The 22,367-nt window shown below is 37.6% G+C and overlaps 1 protein-coding gene and 1 long non-coding RNA gene across 4 annotated transcripts in view; both read right to left on the bottom strand.

The window, feature by feature from the left end:
* Positions 1 to 22,367, bottom strand: part of LOC311617055 — a 316,342-nt gene that overhangs the window by 211,715 nt on the left and 82,260 nt on the right. The window lies entirely within an intron of this gene.
* On the bottom strand, positions 3,363 to 20,677 carry GIMD1 (GIMAP family P-loop NTPase domain containing 1; the record flags this gene model as incomplete). Of its 3 annotated transcripts, none has more annotated exons than XM_084873006.1 (3): positions 3,363 to 5,095; positions 18,806 to 19,200; positions 20,575 to 20,677. In XM_084873006.1, the coding sequence occupies 2 exons, from the start codon at positions 19,196 to 19,198 to the stop codon at positions 4,835 to 4,837; spliced, it is 654 nt and encodes a 217-aa protein (XP_084729132.1). In that variant the 3' UTR covers positions 3,363 to 4,834. The 3 variants fall into 3 exon arrangements, with proteins under 3 accessions (XP_084729132.1, XP_084729131.1, XP_084729133.1); XM_084873007.1 differs by lacking the exon at positions 3,363 to 5,095 and adding an exon at positions 11,836 to 13,066 and having other exon boundaries at positions 20,575 to 20,637; XM_084873005.1 differs by lacking the exon at positions 20,575 to 20,677 and having other exon boundaries at positions 18,806 to 19,225.

Raw genomic sequence — 22,367 nt, 5'->3', positions numbered from 1 at the left:
TAGATAGATAATAGGCAGACATTTTAACCAGGAACAACTCTTTACAGTTAATACCCCATTTGCAGTCCTACTTGGATAACAACCCTGGGATCTATATATATATAAAAGCCTAAATGACTGTAACAACCAAATGACCAGTCGACCAGTCCTATGATGCGCACTGACCACCAGGGGACAGACACTCAATGCAGGAGCTGCTACCTGATGGTCAGTGTGCTCCCACAGCCAGCCGATGGCATTAGTGTCCAGCATCCTTTCCTTCCATGCCTGGCCAGGCGACCATTGCCTCCTCTCCCAATCCCGCAGGGGCCTTCGGGCCTGGGCTGGGACGGAGAACTGGGGGTGAGTGGTGGTGGATGCAGCCCTTTTCCCAGTGAGGTCAAGGGCCGGCTCCCTCCTTGGGGCCAGTGTTCCCCGGCCAGCAGGCCCCAATCAGCCTATGGTCCCTCTACCCGATTGGCCCTGCCCTGATCTGCCCTGTTCACTGGCCAGGCCTAGGGACTCCACCCATTCATTACCGGGCCTCTAGTTTATAATAATAATGAAAAGAAGGATAGTTACTGGTGGCTGGTATGCCTCTATACAAAACTGGTTCTTCAAATATCAATTTATTGGCATGGGAAAGAGTTAGTGACTTACACATTCTTGCTTATTGCACTTTTTACAGTTACGGTTTTTCCTTCAGATAAATCTTAGCATGATAATTCATAGGAGTATAACTTCAAACATTGGGAGAAAAGGCCTTAATAATTGTTAGTTTGAAAGTGAGCCATCTGCAATTTCAGAGTGTGAATTATTATATATTGTATTTTTTTTTAACCCTTATGTATTCCCTGTTTTTTCCCTTGTGCCTATTTCCACCCCTCTTCTAACACAAGCTATTCCCAAGTCTCTGGATTTTGAATGAAATAATGTGTGTGTTATTTTATGTCTTCATTAACATCCTTTCCTATCTGGCAGGCTAAAATGCTAACAGCAGCAGAAACAAGCCAGGGGCTTAATACTTGCAAGAAAAAAGAAAAGTCCTTTCTAATGAAGGGATACTTTTCTTGCCTTTCCCACTGTTACATGATGCCTATGGAATTGTTCAAATAGAAATTAATAAATCTACTCATTTCTATTGTGGCGTTTATGTGTTGACCCTTCATATCAAGGCTGCTCTGACAAAGTTTTACAAATTGCTTCATTAGAATATTACATATCCCAGTGGAGAAATGCTCTCAATATATGCATCCACTTAACTTTTCAGATATAAGATTACATATTTGGCTGATACTTGTTAATTTAAAACACCACTCAACTTTTCACACCTGGGAAATTTGGAAAGAATGGTGCATGAATCATCCAGAATCAACACCATAATTTGAATTCTCTTTGAAAAAGATTAATGAAAATGCAAACTAAAAGTCACTTTTGATAACTTTAGCTAAAGAGAGTGATTTTGATAGAAATAACTTTTTAAAAACCTTCAGTTTTCATGTGAAAGGATAACTTTCTCTTAAAAAATTTTTTTAAATATGTCTGCCAATATTAACATTAAATAACAGCCTTTTAAAAATAATTTGATATTTCTGAAAATCAATAGAACAGGAAATTAAGAAAATCATTTAAATAAGGTAGAGTGTAGATAAACATAACTAAAAAAAGAAAATCTGAGCTTGCTAATTGAGGTAATATGTACCTGGTAAGAATCAGACCTGGTAAGTATTAGGAGTGAGTTAATAATGCCCTAAGATGATACATACTTAATGAGACTCTAACCCCAGCTGCACAGAAATATCATGTGCTGTCTTCCAGTTCTCTAAAATGTTCAAAACACTTCCGAATATAAAATTTGTTATTATTCTTATTTTCAATGTTTTTATTTTTATTAAATTTATTGGGTGACATTGGTTAATAAGATTATATAGGTTTCAAATATACATTTCTATGATACTTGATCTGGATATTGCATTGCGTGGCCACCACTCAAAGTCAAATATAAAATTTAGTAGAGACATTTTGTCTTCTAGTTAAGAACAGCATACAGATTGGACATCTGGAGGAAAGATTGTAAATTGTAGAGTCTAAAGGCAGGATACCAAAGATGAACTTCCTGGACATTTTTACCTAGAGCTAGTTCTGGTCACATGGGTCTTTTGTTGCAAGTTGTAATTATCTCCAATAGTAGTGAATTTATTAAATGGATACACTGTTGTCCAGAAAAAGCTGACAACAGCTTCAGGTGGAGCACAGCACAGATGTTCACGCCATTGCATCACTGTTCTTATGATTCAACTATTCCATTACCAACTAACAAATTATTTCCCTACATCCATGGTGCTGATTAGTTTGAGGAGCTAGATTGCCGTTGCATAATGGTGCATCAAAGAGCATATAGAATTTAATGTGTTTTGGATACTCTACTAGAATTTTACTATACTTGAATTCTGAGGATGGGATATTAGGAAAATACATTAACCAAAAAGATAACAAAAGATGGGGGAGATGAAGAGAAAACTAGTGAGGAATGGACTTTCTAATTTTATATATTAAGGTAAAAGAGATAATGATAAACTACCATGTAAATGGTAAAAGAGAGGACTTTTAAAACAGAAAGAGCATCTGTAAGGGAAGTCAAATAATTTAATTAAATATCTTAGCAAATTCTGGTAATAAGGGGAAAGGAAAGGATTCCAAAGACTTCTTCACTAGGGGATGCAGGGGAAGGAGAAAAAGGGAGATGAAAGTGTTCTAAGGATCCTATTTTCATAGTTGAGGGGATGATGCAGTGGGGAATGAAAGTTCTTGGTTAAAGAAATAGTAGTTACCTTGGTATCAAACAGTAATAGAGAAGTATATTCTTGGTTCTGAATTCAGCAGCAAGGGAATAATCTTTCATGGGTATGAGAACTTCCAAATTATCAAGAAAGAAAATTAAAATTATAGAAACTTTATCAAGTCAAAACAGAAAAAAAATACAAGAATTATAGTAACATAAAGTAAATAAAGTAAAATGGAGAGACATCCTGTATGCTTGCATGGGAGGATTTAATATCACAAAATGTCATTGGTCATAAAAACAGCCACTAAAAAAAGAAATATTTTTTTTTGAAATTAGGAAAAAAGATCTGAAAATATAAATACAAATGAATGCCTAAGAATAGCCAGAAAATATTTTCAAAAAAATAAGGGAAACTTGATCTTTTATATATCAAGCAATGATATACAATTATTTTAATTATTCTGATATTGACAGTACTATGAATAAAATTGTAATGGCAAAGAATTAAGAATCCATAATAGATCTAGAAATAAAGGATATATATATATATATATATATATATATATATATATATATATATCCATACACCTAACTCAGTCTATCTACCTTTCATAAGTAGGAAAAGGATGGATTATTTAATAAGTAAAGCAAATACAATTGATTATACATCTGAAGAGAAATGAAACTAAAATCCTACCTTATATCATGTACATAAAAATATATGACCAGAAGAAAATTTACAAATTTAATTTGACACAAGTTACTATATAAACAAAGTTAAAGGATAAATAATATAATTGAAAAAAAATGCATCATGAAGGACAGATAGAAGACTATTATCTACAATAAAGAGCTCTTCCAATTTGCCAAGCAGGAGGTGTTCAAGAAAAAAAATATTCAGTGACACTGTTAAAATTGGTAAGGCAAACCTGATGGTAATACCAATATAGATATAGGAACCACAATGGGATTTTACAGTGGGGAGAGAGATTAGGGAGTTGGAATTTATAGCCAAGTACCAGGGTGGGGATCTGTGGATGGACAGTTACCAACAGAAAGCATCAAGGGTCAGGGGAGTCTGGCCACATCGACCTAACTGGATCTCTGCTGCAGACAAGCAAGGGTGATCAAACATCACCAGGAGAATAATAGAGGATGAGAAATCCAATCAGAAAAATGAAGGTAGAGGATTCTGGTTAACCTGACTTAGCAGGGTTCTTGCTAAAACTAGATTTTAGAAGGCAGAGATGGGCCTAGAGAGGTTCAGGAGCCTTTCTAACGTTTTGGTTAAACACAATCTGTGAGGAGTAATCCAATAGAAAAAAAAGGACAAAAAATATGAACAATCAATTCATAAAAGAGTAAATCTAAATGACCAACATGATTACAAAAAACAACAATTCAATTCAGTAGTAGTGTGGGAAATGCACATTAAGGTAACAGTAAGGTATGACTTTACGTTGATCAAATTGTTGTTAGCAATAGGTGTGTAAGATGAAAACACCAATCAAAGACAAGAATAGCCCTGACTGGCTTGGCTCAGTGGATAGAGTTTCAGCCTGTGGACTCAAGGGTCCCAGGTTTGATTCCATTCAAGGGCATGTATGTACCTTGGTTGCAGGCACATCCCCAGTTGGGAGTGTGCAGAAGGCAGCTGATTGATGATTCTCTCTCATCAATGTTTCTAATTCTCTATCCCTCTCTCTTCCTCTCTGTAAAAAAATCAATAAAAAAAGACAAGAATATATGAAAAAGGTACTCAAATGTTGAAAATCAAGTTTCTGACAACACTTATGGAGTATGTTTGGCTTCTTGCTTTCAGCATTATGTTTAGGCAATTCATAGATACTGTTAACATGGTGTTTGTTCATTCCCATCACCACATAACATGTTATTGTGTGAAATACCACAATTTGCTTATCCATGCTATTGTTGATGAACATTTGGGTAATTTCCATAGTGTTTATACCAGTGTCCTCTTTTACTGGCAGGATATTGGAATTCTCGTGGTCCACATCCATTCTAACAAAGGCACTTTTGAAACCAAGTTTCTGGCATTAAAACCCAATGTTATTTAAAGGTAAGAACTTGGTAACTATTTTCTCTTATAAATTCCATTATTTTTTCTAAGACTTTCATTCTTTGTGCATTAAGTGAGTCTCCTTTTTTATGCTGGAAAATATATCTGTGCTGAATAGAGTTTAGAAGGGTGAGCAGTGTATCGGAGGCCTCATGTAAGTATTCGGCTTCATTGAACCCAGCCTCTTCTATTTTTTCTGCATGGGTGAAAAGAATGGCCGTATAATCCTTCCAGGCATGTCCCAGAAGTTCCTGAAAGAGATAAGAAGTTAAATGGTTATTTTCCTTGGACTATATTTCTCAGAAATGAACAAAGGAGTTGTTATGGTCCAACATAGATAATCAACAAATACCCATGTATATTGTGATGTTTCTAAAGGTTGATATATGTAATGGGAAGTGAAGAAAGGGTCAGATAATGTAAGCAAATGAAGAGAGAGAAGTATGGGCTTCGTAAAAAATAAAGGCTTTAGTTTGCCCAGCTGGAGTGGTTCAGTGGTTGCGCTTCAACGTATGAATCAAGAGGTCACTGGTTTGATTTCCAGTCAGGGCACATGTCCAGGTTGAGGGCTCCATCCTAGTAGGCAGCATGCAGGAAGCAGCCAATTAATGATGTTTATCTTTCTTCAAAAATCAAGAAAATATTTAAAAAAAAATAAATTTAAAAGGCTCTAGTTCTCTATTTTATTTTACTTATATAATTTATGTATATACATCCTCAAAACTGCATATTACCAATGCTGCAGTTGATGCACAGCTGTCCCCTCTTACTTGTGGTTTCACCTTCTGCATTTTCGGTTATCCCCAGTCAATCCTGGTCCAAAAAGATCTACACCATTCACTTCACTTCATGTCATCATGCAGACAATGTATCATGTCACATCATCAGAAGGAAAAGTGTGAGGACAGTACAATATAATTAAGAGAGAGAGACCACATTCACATTAAATTTTATTACAGTATATTGTTATAGTTATTATATTTTAATTATTGTTAATTTTACTGTATCTAATTTATAAATTAAAATTTATCATATATATGTATAGGAAAAATAGTATGTATAGTGTTTGGCACCATCTGTGATTTCAAGTATTCACTGCGGGGGGGAGGGGGTAAATCTTGGACCATATCCCCCAGGGGTAAGGGGGACTACTGTATTTATATTTACAACATTCAGCAATCATTTTCATTTGCCTATCTACCTAAATCTTTTAGAACCATTTAATTCCTTTCAGTCAATGTATCCTGGTCAAGGAAATTGCCATATTTTTTTTGTTACTGTTGTTGAATTGTGTTATTATCATAGCTAAAAACATTTTTAAGGATTTACTATTACATAATCTGGTTACATGTCATGGAAAAGCTAAGATCAAAATACATTTGGTAATTTGGAACAACTACAAAATGTTGCTGTGATTCTCATCCTCTTCACTTCACATGCCTAGAATCAAACACAATTTATCAGATGACTTCCTCTAATGTGGTTGAAAAACACTGAAGACTGGTGTTCCTTTGTTTAGTAATCTGTAGAAGTTGGTTATGTAATAAATTCTTGTTTGATTAGTGAAAATAAGCAGAAGGAACAGCATGTGGCAAATTTTTCATGCAATATGAAAGGCATCTAGAAATAACCCCTTAGCTTTTTTGAATATTTTCAGTTATATGAAATCATGACAATATGACAGTAAAATAACATTCCCTCCATTCCAGACACTCTCATTATCAAAATATTTCCAAAGCAGCTATAGTTTGTAATAGCCAGGAAAATAGAAAATGCTTAGGAATAAAACCAAGATCTCTAATAATCAGAAGAAAGAGAGATCCCCTAATATTTATGCCTGTATTATTATAAGCACATGAACTCTTTTGAGAGTTCAATGTGTTGCTTTGTGGAAAATACTATAATTATCAAAATTATGATATGGAGAAATTGATGCTTAGAGAATACAAACCCATGGAGAGGTATTAGTACAAACTGTTTTTTTTAAAAAACAATCAAAAGACAATTTGGAAACTTCAATGTATATAAATATAGGACTAGTATTTATAATATGAAAAAAAAAAGACTATAGCTAAAGAATAAAGGGAGAGATGGAGGAAGAGAGGCAGGGAGGAATGAAGGGAAGGAAGAAGGAAGGAAGGAAGAAGGAAGGGAAGGAAGAAGGAAGGAAGGAAGGAGGGAGGGAGGGAGGGAGGGGGGGGAGGGAGGGAGGGAGGGAGGGGGGGAGGGAGGGAGGGAGGGAGGAAGGAAGGAAGGAAGGAAGGAAGGAAGGAAGGAAGGAAGGAAGGAAGGAAGGAAGGGAAGAAGGGAGGGAAGAAGGGAGGGAAGGAAGGAAGGAGGGAAGGAGGGAAGGAGGGAAGGAGGGAGGGAGAAAGGAAAGGAGAGGGGAGCAAGGGAGGGAGGAGAGAGGAGGGAAGAATCAGGACATATAAATTTAATGTGAAAATTCAGGAATTTAGGAACAATATTTTAAAATTAAGAACATCTTGAATCTATGGTTACTCCTAATACAGCCTGGCCTTTATCAGAGCTATTTATTTACACATCCATCTTTATAACTTGACTATGAGCTCTTTGAAGACAAGGTCATATCTTTATAAATCAAAGCCTTTAACACCTTGTGAACTCTTAATTAATATATTTGGAATTAATTTGGAATTTGGACATGCACCATCATCTTAAATATAAGGTTTAGGGTTTTCTTTATTTAGTCTACATTTTTGAAATTTAATTTTTAGTACACATAATTGTACTTTCAGGTAAAACTTTTGTTCTGTAGTTCATTATCATGGATTTTCCTAGAGGCCCCAAATTTTTCCTCTTATCTGTTCAGAATTTGTCGGTCTTCACCATAGAATAATTGTATATTTCTAGTTTAAAAATGCCCTGCTTTCAAGAAAATCTGATTTGAAGTTTCAAGATCAGTACAAGAGAATAATTATTTTAACAGATATTCTAAACTTTACACAAGGATTTTTCAAAGCAATACTTTAATTGGCATATTCTTATGTGCCTTTAAAAACATAAATTAGCAAAACTTTGGTTAGCCCAACCTTTAAAGAACATAGTTCTTGTGTAAATTTAAGTATATATGTAATGCCAACATCACATTTTAGCTAACAATGACATAGCAAAATTAGCAGACCTCTTCAAAGTTTGTCATATATTCAGTATACTGTAGCACATTTCTCATGGGAGAGGAGTCAGAGGAAACAAAATAAAAGCTGGTGTTATGAGTTGAATTGTGTCTCATGTGTTGACATTCTAACCTCCAGTACCTCAGAATGTTACTCTATTTGGAAGTGGGGTTCTTGCAGATGTATTTAGTTAAGAGAAGCCCATAGGATGGGCCTTCAAACCATTGTGATTTGGTGCCCTTCTAAACCAGAGAAATGTGCGCAAAGACATGAATACAGGGATTTCGCAATGTGAATATATGGATGGCCATCCATAAGCCAAGGAGAGACTCCTTGGACAGATCTTTTATTCACAGTTCTTAGAAGGAGCTAACCCTGCTAATATCTATTTCAGACTTCCAGTCTCCAGAACTGAGAGACAAATTCCTGTAGCTTCAGCCACTCCATCAGTGGTAGTTATGGCAGCCTTAGCAAATTAATACAAGTGGTTGAAAAAAATTAATGAAATGCTAAGTATACCAAGTCTAGTTTCTAAGAATAACAAGGTTCCTGGGTCATTTACAAGAGAATAATTTTTTTTAATTTTTTTTTTTTTTTTTTTTTTTTTTTTGGTTAATCCTCACCTGAGGATATTTTTCCATTGACTTTTAGAGAGGGTTGGAAGGGAGCGGAAGAGACCCAGAGAAACATTGATTTGAACTGTCATGCTCCCTGATCAGGTTGGGGAATTGAACCTGCAACCAATATAAATGTCCTTGATGGGAGACTAGAAGCAGATCCTTCAGTTCATAGGCTGATGTTCTTTCCACTGAGACAAAGTGGCTAGAGTGAGAACCACTTTTAATGTTTTAGGGATGAAACCTGGAAATCTGAACTTTTAATAGAACTCTAGGAGATTTATTCATTCTGCAAATATTTATTGAGAGTCCACTTTGTTCCACTGTAGAACAAGAGAGATACATTTCCTGCTTCTAAGTGGTGGAGATTCTTGTGTATTAACTAAACTTAGAACTGAGGAAGTGGGACAGACACGAAAAATAATACTTACAATTTAGTACAATTGCAATAGTGATAGAAAAATATATTGTTTTTTTACTGTAGAAAATTAATTATCATTTGTAATGCTAACAGCAAGACACCCATGAAAATCACACATGGTGTAAAAACAAGCCAATGGAAAATCATTTGGACAAAAATAAAAAGGATCCAAAGTCAATTTTATGGAAAAGATTCCTTTATTAACTTTTGGTCTAGAATATGTGTATATATTTTCAGAAAACTGCTCCAAGACCATGGGGATTCCTGCAACAGAGAGGAGTTGTCAGGTCTGCTCCAACCACTATGACAAGAAGAGAAATAGTCCAGACATGGAAGACACTAACGACTCCTGGCCAGGCTAGCAGTCAGCAGCTGTGCATTGCTGCAGGTTGCCCAGGACAAAACCAGAGAGGGTCGGACCTGCAATGCCATCTGTCCATCATCCAGATATCATTGCTGACATGTACATATAAGGAACTATTTGACATTGAAACTGAGTCTCAGAACTGTTGGACACTGAAATTGGGACTCAAACGTTTTTTTATTTTTTATTTTTTTATTATATGCTTATTTCTAGTCTGCAGTTGCAAGATTTTTCAAAGAAAAAAATGGGGGAAAATAGTTATAGAGATAAAGAACCATTGAATAGACTGTCAAACTATAGTGGGAAGGCAGGGGAGGTTGGGGGCAGGGGGTTGTAAGAGATCAACTTAAGGACTTGTATGCATGCATATAAACATAGCCAATGGATACAAGACATGGGGGAAGGGGGAGGTGAAGGCATATGTGTGTGTGGGGGGGTAGGGGAGGCTAGGGGGAGGTCAAGGGGGAAAAAAGGTATCATATGTATTACTATTTGTAATCCTTCAAACAATTAAAAAATAAAAATAAAATAAAATATATTGGTGTTAGAAGGGCAGACATTTAGCCCAGTTTGGGGGGGTGCATGGAAAGTGGGGGTAAAGAAAGGGGTCAGAAAAGTTTCTGGCATGTAATGATGCCTTGAGCACAGGAATTAATGAGAGAGTTATCAGGTAGTGAGGACATGCCAAGTAAAGAGAGGGACTGAGCAGTATTAAGATTTCCTTCTATACAACTATTGATCTTTCATCACTCTTGTCTCTGAAGTTCCTCAAATTTAGAGCTAGATCTTATATGTTATAAATATGTTTATATGGATTGTCCTAATATTGACATGTAAAATACAAGTTAATAAGTAGCTCCTGCCCTTAACCCCTTGATGCTACCCCAGACCCTACCCTCTCAATATTGGTTGATGCATGAGCTATATTTGTCACTAAGTATTTTAAAAAATCACTATATTAACATTTATGGGGCCTGGCCGGTGTGGTCTACTTGTTTAGGCATTGTCCAATGCACCAAAAGGTTGCTGGTTTGATTTCAGGTCACAGCATATGCCCAGGTTGAGGCCTTGATCCCTAGTACAGGGCTTGCAGGAGGCAGCTGACACTAACACATTTCCTTTTTGTCACCAACACATACTTTAAAGCATACTATGATTCAAGAAAAAGGAGTAAAAGTACTTAAAGAAAATAGATTTGTGAGTTCATTGTCATGAGTCCATGTGTTTAGCTATTGGGAAGTTTTTACATGTAGATAATTATGTATGAAAAGATATTCATATCCTGAACTGTGAGAGAAATTATACTTTTGAATAACTGCTAAAAATAGAAGAGAAAGCTTATAATCTTTAGGTAGATTGTTGGCCAGGAAATAGTTGACTATTTGAAAATAGTGTTGCTCCGTGTATAGTCATCGTGTTAGTGGCCAAAAGTGCTCTCTATGGACCCAGAGAAAGAATAATCACGGTTGATTGATATCTAACTTGAAAATTCAAGAGCAAGATAAGTTAATGTAAGTTATCTGGTGTTAATAATTTAAATAGAGTAGTAATCTAGATGGAAAACTTACAATCAATTATGAATTTATTGGTTTCAGAGTGCTTAATGGGTAAGAGCGTCCTTTTGGGACAACTAGTTAGGATATAGACTTTGTTTTCCAGGAATTGTATTCATTTCCCAGGACCTCACCAGCCCTGCCCCATTTGTTTGTGGTTGATGAAATCATAGCATCTGGATTTTTTAGGGGGAAACTTTAAAAAAAGCCAACTATTACATCAACTGAGAGAAAAAAAATATCATGAAAAAGGAGGACAATAAGGGCCATTCCTTATATTTTATGCTATTCCCTTACTCTCATCCCACTTAAAGCACTACATTTTCCTTCTCAAAGAGCCAAAGCTGAATGATAAGACCTTGTTAGATCAGATTCAGAGAATTTTCAACTTTAGAAATCATCTGTCCAAGTTGCCTTATTCACAGATGATGCTGTTGAGGCTGCCTTGTTAATGGCTTGGCCAAGGCAACACAGCTGATTGATGGCAGGCTTGGGCTGTAACAGAGGTCCTGGGCTTCCAGGCCCACGTCCTTCCCATGAAATTGGGGCTCCTCAGTTTTTCCTTAATAAGCCAGTCAATTTTCTTTCCATGTTTTCTTTCTTTTTTTTTCTTTCTAAATTAATAAGGAAGTTCTTGTAGTTATGAATCAGGGCCATGTAAATTTGATTTCAGTCTTACTTTCTTTTGTAGCCTAGCAAGATAATCCCAAAGAAGGCTACAAAAAAAGTCCTAATTTTAGAACAAGACAAATTCCAATAATACAATCATAATGACCCCACAGCTAATATTTATTGTATACTTGCCATTTGCTATTGTGTGAATATGACATTATCCCAAAAGTACTGCAGTAGACACTATTATCTTTCCCAGTTTATCAATAAAGAGATGGAAGGTTAGAGAAGTTACTTGCCCAAGGTCACAAAGCAAGTAAATAACTAAGTAGGGACTTGAGCACAGTATATCTTACTTCAGAATCCATGTTCTTAACCTCTAAAATGTGTTGCTCATATTTACTAGTACATTTGAATGGTACCCATCACAATAGGAGTAGTGATGAAAACAATAACAGTAATACTAATTTTCATTGAACCTATTGTATAGTTCAGGCACAATGCCAAGCACATTACATTTATTAAATATAAGCCTCAGAACTCTTTAACAGAGGTAAAATTATCTCCATTTTATAAATGAGAAACTGAAGCCAAGAAAGTCTTAATAACATTTATAGCCACATACTCAGAATTATAACAAGGCTTATTTTCCAACTAAATTTCATCAAAAACCTACGCTGATGATATTTGCTTAGTGTTTTTCAGGTCCTGCATTGGCCTTTCTCAGCCTTTGTATACATATCCCCCTATACCATTAATAGTCATGTTGTTTGTTCTAATTAAAAATAAATCTTTAAAGCCTGATTATACACAATAATAATACGTGATACCATGACAGTGGCAAGAAGATGGTTGTAGTCAATTCATGGATTCCATTCTTAGTGTTTGCTGCATGCTAGCACTTTCCTTAAGATGACTTTACTACATCTACTCTGATCCATCATTTGTGTGTGTGTGTATGTGTGTGTGTGTGTGTGTGTGTGTTTAACATTCAAATGATATTCAGATAATATTTTTAAAAAATCATTTTCTTTATTTCTCATTTTTGGTAGATGGCTCACTGGCATCGCTACCATTTTCCTGTAAAGTAAGAAAGGCCTAACATAAATAAAGAAGAAAGGATTATGAAGGGAAATATTTCAGTTGTCACAGCTGGCAGCCTATAATGCATCTGCAAAATATTGGAGCACAAATGGAGAGAGACATCTAAAGAGACAACAGGGAGTTACAGAAAAGAAAAGGGCACTTCTTCGGCATTGGCCTTCAGACACCTTCCAGGGCAGGCAGCAGTACCCCCAGAAAAGGGGAAAGAAAAAGGCTGGTGGCAGATGTTCTGTTCCCCATTTTTTCATCAGCTTGAAAAAAAACAAACAACCCAGGGCATGTCTGCAACAAGAGGACCTTAACAATTCCTTGTGCCTTCCTAACAGCTGCTGGTCCTGTTGAATATTCAGACATCCTGCAGCTGCTTCCAGTCTGTGAGCACATCCAGATGGCTGCCACCAGTATCTGAGGCACCTTCAGGAAGAAGATCATAAACAATCAGCCTGTGCTTGGGCGGAAGATCTTGGTGGAAGACCAAAATAGGGCTGCAATGCCTTGCAGGGGTCGGGAGCCCCTCAGGATTACCAAGTCTCTTTATTTATTTATTTATTTATTTTTTAAGAATTTTTGTGAGTTCATTTGAGCCAAACTGTCAACATATGCCGAGAAGCAGAACCTTAATGAATTGAGATAATGCTCCAGAGAATGGTGGGTTACACCTGTATTTATACATTACAATCAAAGTAAGAGACATAGGTGAGTTACATGAAATCCATTGGTGATAGACTAGAGAGGCCAGAGAAAGCAAAGCGGGGAAACCCCTGGGATTGGATACCAAGTCTTGACTGCAGAGTTTTCCTGGGAGAGAATGTGTATATTCTCGAAAAAATTATTATGGATCTGAGTTTGGCCCTAGCCCATCTTCAACTCCTAATTGGACACTAACTTAAGGAAGACAGCCATAAGAGAAGGCCGTATGCCAGATACCACTTAAAAAGATCAGAGACAAGTATGAATCAAATTTACTTCTATAAAAAAATTAGGGGATTATAAAATTCTTCTATATCTCAAAACGGGAAAATAAATCTATTTTAAAAATGTATGTCTTTTAAATACCTTTTGTGGCTCAGTATAAGACTAGCATAAAGAAAAATTTGATGACATATGGAGTCAGGTTAGATTTGATAAATATTTGTTTATGCATTTATTGAATTATATCCATCTATAGCTCAATCTAAATTCTTATTTAATAGCAGCTTTAAATGAACTTTAAAAATTGTTTCAAGCCTGGCTGGTACAGCTCAGTGGTTGAATATTGACTTAAGAAGCAGGAGGTCATGGTTTGATTTGGGTCAGGGCACATGCCCTAGTTGTGGGCTTGATCCCCAGCAGGGAATGTGCAGGAGGTAGCCTATCAATAATTCTTTCTCATCATTCATGTTTCTATCTCTCCCTCTTCCTTTCTCTAAAATCAATAAAAACACATTTTATAAAAAAAACTCTTTAAAAATTACACTGATGGAAAGCCACTGGTCCCTCCCACCCTTGATTTCTCACCAGAAAATGATGCTTTAAATGCAGGTTTTAATAGTTTGGGAGAGGTAGACTGGCTTTCTTAGATTCCACATTGTTTCTTAATTGCAATCATCTTCTCTTTTTATTTGCTTTTGTGCAGCATGTCCTTGATTTTTCAGAAGTCGGATGATGAGGATTATTTTTTATTCTCTTGTCACCCTAATTTTTTCCACTAGTTTCTTGTGATTACACATATGGATTTTTTTTAGAAACATGCACAGTTACTAAAAAGTAAAATGTGTGTCTGTGATTTAAAACAATCTTATGCCTTTACTAGTTACTGGGGGGAAATCTTTTTTTAAAGCAAAGTGTACTCTCTAAGTGTAACAGATCTTATATCAGCATGATTGGATGGACCAAAAGAAGAGCAGCATTTATACAAACTTTTCTTGAGTAAAAAATGTCTGCTCTCTATTCTTTGTGTACTTTACCTGTGGAGCTTCCAGTAGAGATGAGCTCTCCAAGCTCAGTGACTTCACAAAGCTACTGAGTAATTCTAGTCAAGTTCAGCAGTAAAATTTGGGTGTTCTCAGATCAGAGAATCAATAAATTGAATAGAATGGAGCAGTTCAATGAGCAGTTTCCAGGAATTGTTGATTGTACCTAAGACTTGCACATAACTATAATAATAAAAGTGTAATATGCTAATTAGACTGGACAACATTCTGGACGAAGCCATGGCTGCAAGGGCCAAACCTCTTGCATGAATTTTGTGCATCGGGCCTCTAGTGTGTGTGTGTGTGTGTGTGTGTGTGTGTGTGTGTGTGTGTGTATAGTGTATGCAGGTATTACTTCCTCCATACTTCCTCCATCTTCTAGCTGTGGCCATACCCAGATATTCTCCCCTCACCCCAGCTCCTTTCCTAGCCTGGCTAAACCTCCACCTTAGTGACTTACAATAAACAAACAAACAAGGACCACAAATGTGACACATGTCATTCGTGTATACCCTGAGGTTCCCTTGGTCTTTTCAAGGCTGGAATGGAGCAGTTTCTGACACTCTACAGATTGTGAGGCAAGCAAAGTATCTAAATTTCCTGATTTCTGTCCCATAACTAGAGTATAGATCTCTTCTGAATGTTTACCATGATGTAAGTCTCAGTGGAGTCTTCTTTCCCCCTAGTCATACATTACACTAGTTTGGCACTTAATGCATTGCCTTATACTTGTTTATTTATTTGTTTCTTCCAGACTCTAAGCTTTTTTGATAGAAAGGCTCATATATTATTCACCAATCATTATGCTCTTTGCAATTATTAATAGTGTTCAATGAATGAATACCAATTTGTTGGTGAACTCTAACTGCTAGTCTCCTTGATGTTACATGGATGCAACTTAGTATTTTAGTTCAGTAGTTCTTAAACTTGACTGTTTTTAAGAAATATATGGAGGGAACCAAGATGGTGTCATAAGTAAATCCTGTACTTGCTGCCTCCTACAACCACATCAAAATTACAACTAAAACACAGAACAACTATTATCCAGAACCATGGGAAAGCTGGCTGAGTGGAAGTACTATAACTAGAGAAATAAAGAAGAAAACACACTGAGACTGTGTAGAAAGTGCGGAGGTGCGGAATGGGATGGTCTGGCATCCAGGTGGGAGGGAGGGAGGGAGATCACCTCTTTGGAGGCTGCCTGGAGGAGCAAGGAGTCCCAACCCCACACCAGATCCCCAGCCCAGGGTCTCAGAGCTGGGAAATAAGTCCCTATAGGTTGTAGAACTATGACTGTAAAAACCAGTGGATTGGGGCTGAGTGACACACAGACTGTTGGAGACCCAGCTGCTCCTCTTAAAAGACCGGCACCATGAACTGAATTTACAAGCTCCCACTTCCTCTGAGCCCCAGTGTCCAGTGAGGCCCTGAGGGACCCAGACACATACAGAGAGAAACTGGACTCTCTGGCATCTGGGCAGGAACACGGGGGTAACTTTCTTCCAGATGGAGGTGCTTGGAGTGGTCATTATTCCTGTGCTGGGACATCCCCATGCAGGGCTGACTGGCAGCCATTTCTATTTGCTCTGCCCTGGTGAATCCTTGAGAGCTTCACCAATTTACAATCTCACCCAAGCTGTGGGCAGCAGCTTTTGCATATGAATGGTCTGTCCTTTATTGGGATAAAAAATTGTCAAACAAGCTGCAGCTGGGTCAGGGAGCTCCAAACCTATTAATAAAAGCCCCCAAAAATGGCACCAGCACAAGCACCAGCCTGTCTTGCTTCACAGTAGGGCCTTGTCTGGGCACTTTCAAACTCAATACAAAGAGGACGAATCTTCAGATCTCTCTGTAGCTCCTGCTGGGTGGCCCCAGGCAGTGGCTGACCTTGCACCTCCCTGGAGATCCAAGAGCCAGTTTACCAGTGATCAGTGTGAGACCATACTGGATTAGAACTCTTCACATCCATAAGTGACACACTCAAGGGGCAGACTCAGTGAGCACCAAAGCCCCACTGAAGCAAGTCCTGCCCCATTAGGGTGTCTCCTGCACAGCAGCTCTCCCACTATAGTTGCAGCTGGTCCCCACAGCCAATTGGCCTGGAGGTCAATTCTTCCCAGTGACACCAACAGCAATCAAGGCTCAACTACAACAAAACTGTGCACACAGCCCACAAAGGGGTTCACCAAGAGTGTCCACCTCTGGTGATTGGAGAGGCTGAGCCACTGGGCCCTATAGGACACCTACTACACGAGGCCATTCTATCAACTCAAGGAGACTTAGCAGCTCTACCCAATACATAGAAAGAAACACAGGGAAGCAGCCAAAATGTGGGGACAAAGAAACATGTCACAATGAAAGAAATGGAAGAACGCAAACTACTGGATATAGAGTTCAAAACGACAATTATAAGGTTACTCAAGAATCCTCTAGAAACCTCCGAGGAACTTAACAAAAAAAAAAAGGGGGGGGGGGGGGAAGGACCAGTCAGAAATTAAGCATACACTGACTGAAATAAAGAGTAATATACAGAGATTCAACAGTAGATTAGAGGATCCTAGGCTCAAATCAACGATTTGAAATACAAGGGAGCAAAAACACCCAACCAGAAAAGCAAAAAGCAAAAAGAATCCAAAAATATAAAGACAGTGTAAGGAGCCTTTGGGACAACTTCAGTCGTACCAACATCCAAATTATGGAGTGCCAGAAGAAGAGAGAAAGTAAGATACTGAAAACCTATTTGAAGGAATAATGACAGAAAAAAATCCCCTACCTGGTAAAAGAAATAGACTTACAAAGCCAGGAAGTACAGAGAACCCCAAACAAGATGAATACAAAGAGGATCACACCAAGACACATCATAATTAAAACCCCAAGGGCAAAAGACAAAGAGAGAATCTTAAAAGCAGCAAGAGAAAAAGTTACCTAAAAGGGAGTGCCCATATGACTATCAGCTGATTTCTCAACTGAAACTATGCAGACCAGAAGGGAGTGGCAAGAAATATTCAAAATGATGAACAGCAAGAACCTACAACCAAGAATATTCTACCCAACAAAGCTATCGTTTGGAATTGAAGGTCAGATAAAGAGCTTCACAGACAATAAAAAGCTAAAGGAGTTCATTACCACCAAATGAGTATTATATGAAATGCTGAAGTGTATTCTTTAAGAAGAGGAAAAAGAAGAAAAAGGTAAAGATAAAAAATATGAACAACAAAGTGACAACAAATACATATCTATCAACAAATGGATCTAAAAATCGAAATGAATAAAAAATCTGATGAACAGACTAGACTGGTGAATGGAATAGAATCAGGAGCATGGAAATGGAACAGACTGACTATTCTCAGAGGGAAAGGAGTAGGGGGTTGGTGCAGGAAGAGATTAGACAAAGCTCTTATATGCATGTATGGATCACCTAATGACACAGACAATAGGGTGTCGAGGGCCTGGGGTGGGGTGGGAACTGGGTAGAGGGGAGCTATGGGAGAAAAAAAAGAGGGGCATTTGTAATAGTCTCAACAATAAAAATTTTTAAAAAAGCAATATATGGAAAGTTTATGCAAGTGCAGTTATGTAAGCTCCACTTTTTAGATTCTGTTTCAAAGGGGCTTGGATGAATCTGCACTTTCAACAAGGAGCCCCACTGATTCTGATGGAGAGAATCTGGGGGGCACATTACAAGCTTAGTCAGGTGTACATTTCGTAGAGGTCTGAAGCTTAGTTATACTCTAAAGTTTAATATCTCTCTTTTTGTCCAATGACCCATTTGTAAAATAACTGACTAAATTCCAGTTCTTGTTTTAAATTATTTGTTTTGTATTTACTTTACACTACTCTTTTAATCATTTTTTTTCCAAATTATAAGAGAAAGTTTATTTAGAAAATCACAGATGTAGAAAACGTGAGCCAGCTGGGCTGTGTGGGCTCCGGGCACGAGTCACACAGGCAAGAGAAGGGCCCTTGGAGCTTATGGAAAAGAAAGGCAAAGAAAACGTGCCTCAGGGAAGGAGGGGGTGAAAGGCATGGGACATGCTTGAGAGAGAGAGAGAGAGAGAGAGAGAGAGAGAGAGAGAGAGAGAGAGGGGAAGAGGAGAGAGCTGCCTCTTTTAATGGGTTTTTATAGGTATTTTTTTTCCTATTAGGATAATGACCTCCAAACAGAAATGATGGCATTAGCATAATTGCCTCCATGTATTACCTGGATCATCTGGACTGAGGGAGATGCCTCCTGACCGCAGAGAGGCACGTCTGCTCTCTGGACCAGCAGTGCAAGATGGAGACCCTCTTGCCCAAAGTGATGTTCCAGGGCCTCTTTGATCTCCTGTTTCACATGCTTCTTGCTCAGCTTGCTGTGCGGGTAACCTGGAGTGTCCAGCACCCGGACCTGCAGGGTTATCTCTTGCCCCCCTCGACGCATGAAGCCATGGAGGTGACAGCTGCGGCCCAGACTACACTCTTCGGTCACAGAACATGGAGCAAAGCTGCTGTGGAAGTCTGTGCTTCCTAGAAGGATGTTGCCAGCAGAACTTTTTCCACTCTGAGTCATGCCAAAGAGGGCCAAGTTGATGATCATCTTGTTGGAGTCCGTCATGGCTGTGAGTAACCAAAAGCTTAGCATAAGCAGGTAGGCTTCTATGTTCACCCATGCAAAGCTCTTACCTGCTCTGGAGCACTCCAGGCATTGCCTTTAATTTGCTTTCCCCTCATTCATAGTCACTAAAGAGTGCAGGAGTGATTCACCAAAGTGGACAGACCCCAGTGAGGAGGGAAGATTGAAATAATATTAGTAGTTTGCAGTAGGAGAGGAAAGAGCAGTCAACTATAGATAAGGAAGGGAAGAGGAAGCAAGAATTACAGGACAAAGGGAAGAAAAAAACACACCCACAAACCAAATGACATAATAATGTAAACCATATTAACTCATCACTGTGGTAAGTGAGTTGGTTTAGGAATGGGTACTGAAGTTCCTAGGTTCAAGCTAGCAGCAGTATTTGAAAATTATTCACTCTTGGGGGGAGAAGTAGAAACACAACCATAGAAGAAACCCCATTTATTGCATTTAAAAAAATGCTCCCCACCATCCCCCTGCTTGAATACACAAGTGGCATCTGCAAGAAATCATCTTTCCGAACTTCCTGACTACTTCTTTCCTATGAAACATGAGTAATGTTAAAGAAAACTTCAAGTAAAGTCCAACCCTGATAGTGTGGCTCGATGATTGAGCCCTGACCTATGAACCAGGAGGTCACAGTTCAATTCCAGGTCAGGGCACATGCCTGGGCTGGAGACTCGATCGCCAATAAAAGAGCATTCAGGAGGCAGCTGATGAATAATTCTCTCTCATCATTGGTGTTTCTATCTCTCCATTCCTCTCTGAAATAAATACAAATATATTAAAAAATAGGAAGAAAGTAAAGTCCAACAGATTGTGCAGTTCAGTTAGGAGGAAGGAGAACTTTGGGAGATTCTATTCCATTTACAGCTCCCCTAAATTGTAGTTCTTCTTTTAGGCAGAACAGAAGCCCCTGATAGCATTACAGGGTCATCTTTCATTTTCATTAGATCAATGAGGCAGTGCTACTGGCCAAATACCGAAAGTGCTATCAACTACCAATTCAGAAATAGACATTTCAAATTGCATATTTATTATTTTTGCTTGTAAATTTTATTTTTATTATACAGTTTCTGTGTTATATACATAGAAAGTACCTCTGGTCTTTCTTGTCCTCTAATGCCCCTCACCCCAGTCTACCCAGACCCTAACATTAACACCTTGAAGGAACCTCACATCTCCATACAAAAACACTCCTGTTTGGGGTCCCTCAAAGTGACCCCAGCTCACCAAGATCATTCAGCTGTGTTGGCTGGAATTTAATCACTCAGATTATTTTTTTAATCCTGAATTAGATGTGTGATTTAAAAAATAATATTTATGAAATCACAATCCATTTGCTGTATGTCACGTACCTTTTCCAATGTTAAAAATGCTTTTTCCACAAAGACTTCTCTTGAGCTGGTACAGGCGTTCTTTGGTATGAACTTTAGACTTCTAACATTATTATTGTAACACTCTGGGACTGATACTGTATGCAATTTATTTAGTTAATCTGTTACTAGGATCCTCTCTATAAATGATTAATTGTTTTTAGTCAGCACTGAGTTTTTCATGTCACCTGACAGACCTGTAATCTCCATAGGTACTTCCTGAAACTTCTATAGCTAGGATTAAATTCTTTGTTTTAGGACTTTGTTAATATGAACATTTTTTCTATCGCCTAAAGTAATGCAATGTCTAATTTCTGTTTAACACAAACTAGACATTAGAAACAAAATGTCTAGACAGAAACTAGACATTCAAAAGAAAGTTATATGTTTCTCATTGTATTTAATGAATACCATTACTTTATGAACATTTCAATAAATTGATATGTAATATATGTGAAATAAATAGGTACTGACTTCAGAACAGTATTAAGTTTATAAATTCAAAAATTCTTTAAGGAAACTCTCTTGGCTAGTTCCATGTAATTGAAATTTATTCTTTTATTCTAATTGATACAGTTGCTAGCATGATTATATTAGCATGTGCTGTTTTCATATCAATTAATGATAGTCAGTGAGTATACTTTACTATAACTTGAAGCCAGATAAATTTTTATTTAAACAGGGGTTTTATTTCATTACTGAAAGCTTACATTATATTTTCCCACTTCTTAGTATGTAACCCATACTTTTTCAAGATACTTTCATGTGTTTAAGAGGTAAAACCTTCAAAACCTCTGGTTCAGCTTCTCCTGTACTCCTCAAACAGTCTGTGAAATATGTATTTCTGCATGGAGGAATCACGGGGGCATCTGGAACACCTTATGATTTCATGGGCAGAGAGTTAAAGTCTTCTTCCTGTGTGAATACGACAAGGAAAACATGAACTGGATTCATTCATCTGACAAGCACATTTGGCTTTTCTTGAATGAAGTAGGAAGAGCCTCCCCCAGGTGGCAGTAGCAGCCTGTTTCCTAAGAAGTAATTTTGAACTAGAATTTATTTTCATTTTCTTCCTGAAACTATAAACTGACATTCTTCAACTAGGCCATCTATTACATCAACACATAGCACTTGTGTGGAAGGTCTTTTGAATAAAGGCAAGACTGAACCTTCTTTCTCATGTTCCTTAAAAAAAGTGGCACTCGTACAGGTTCTTAGTTTTTAAACTTTCTTCCACTTTGAATACATAGTTTAATCATTTATTGAATGCAACATTTGACTGTTTAAAAAAAGGTTCAGAGTTTCTACATATGGTTAAAAATCCAAATAATTTTCAAGACATTTAATGGAGATTTCATACCTGAATCTACTTAGAGGTCATAGAGGAGAGTAATGTGTTAAAATTAGATGATATTAAATGATGGGTGTTAATTATTTCTGAATTAGGGTGAAAAAACAACTTGAAAAATAGCCTCATTCTTTTCAGTCTCTTGACTAAATATAATGTATCAGGGATAAAACGGTATAACTTTAACAGCTGGCTCCAGGATTCTCTAAGAGAACCACCTCTGTTTGAGGATAGTTTGATTAACTATTTAAGGCATGGGGATCCTGAGAACATGAAACAAACTCATAAAATAGCTAAATTGCTGGGGATGAGGGAAGGGCCAAGAAAAGAGTAGGAAAGATTACATGGGTATATAGATGTGTGTGTGTGAGGGGGGTGGGGGGGGGAGGAAAGAGAGAAAAGGAGAAAAAAAGGAGGGAGGGAAGAA

Source organism: Pipistrellus hanaki (assembly GCF_964339955.1).
Source record: "Pipistrellus hanaki genome assembly, chromosome: 1".
NCBI classification, from domain to species: domain Eukaryota; kingdom Metazoa; phylum Chordata; class Mammalia; order Chiroptera; family Vespertilionidae; genus Pipistrellus; species Pipistrellus hanaki.
The sequence above is the reverse complement of the archived record's forward strand: the minus strand, read 5'-3'. Positions and strand labels throughout refer to the sequence as shown.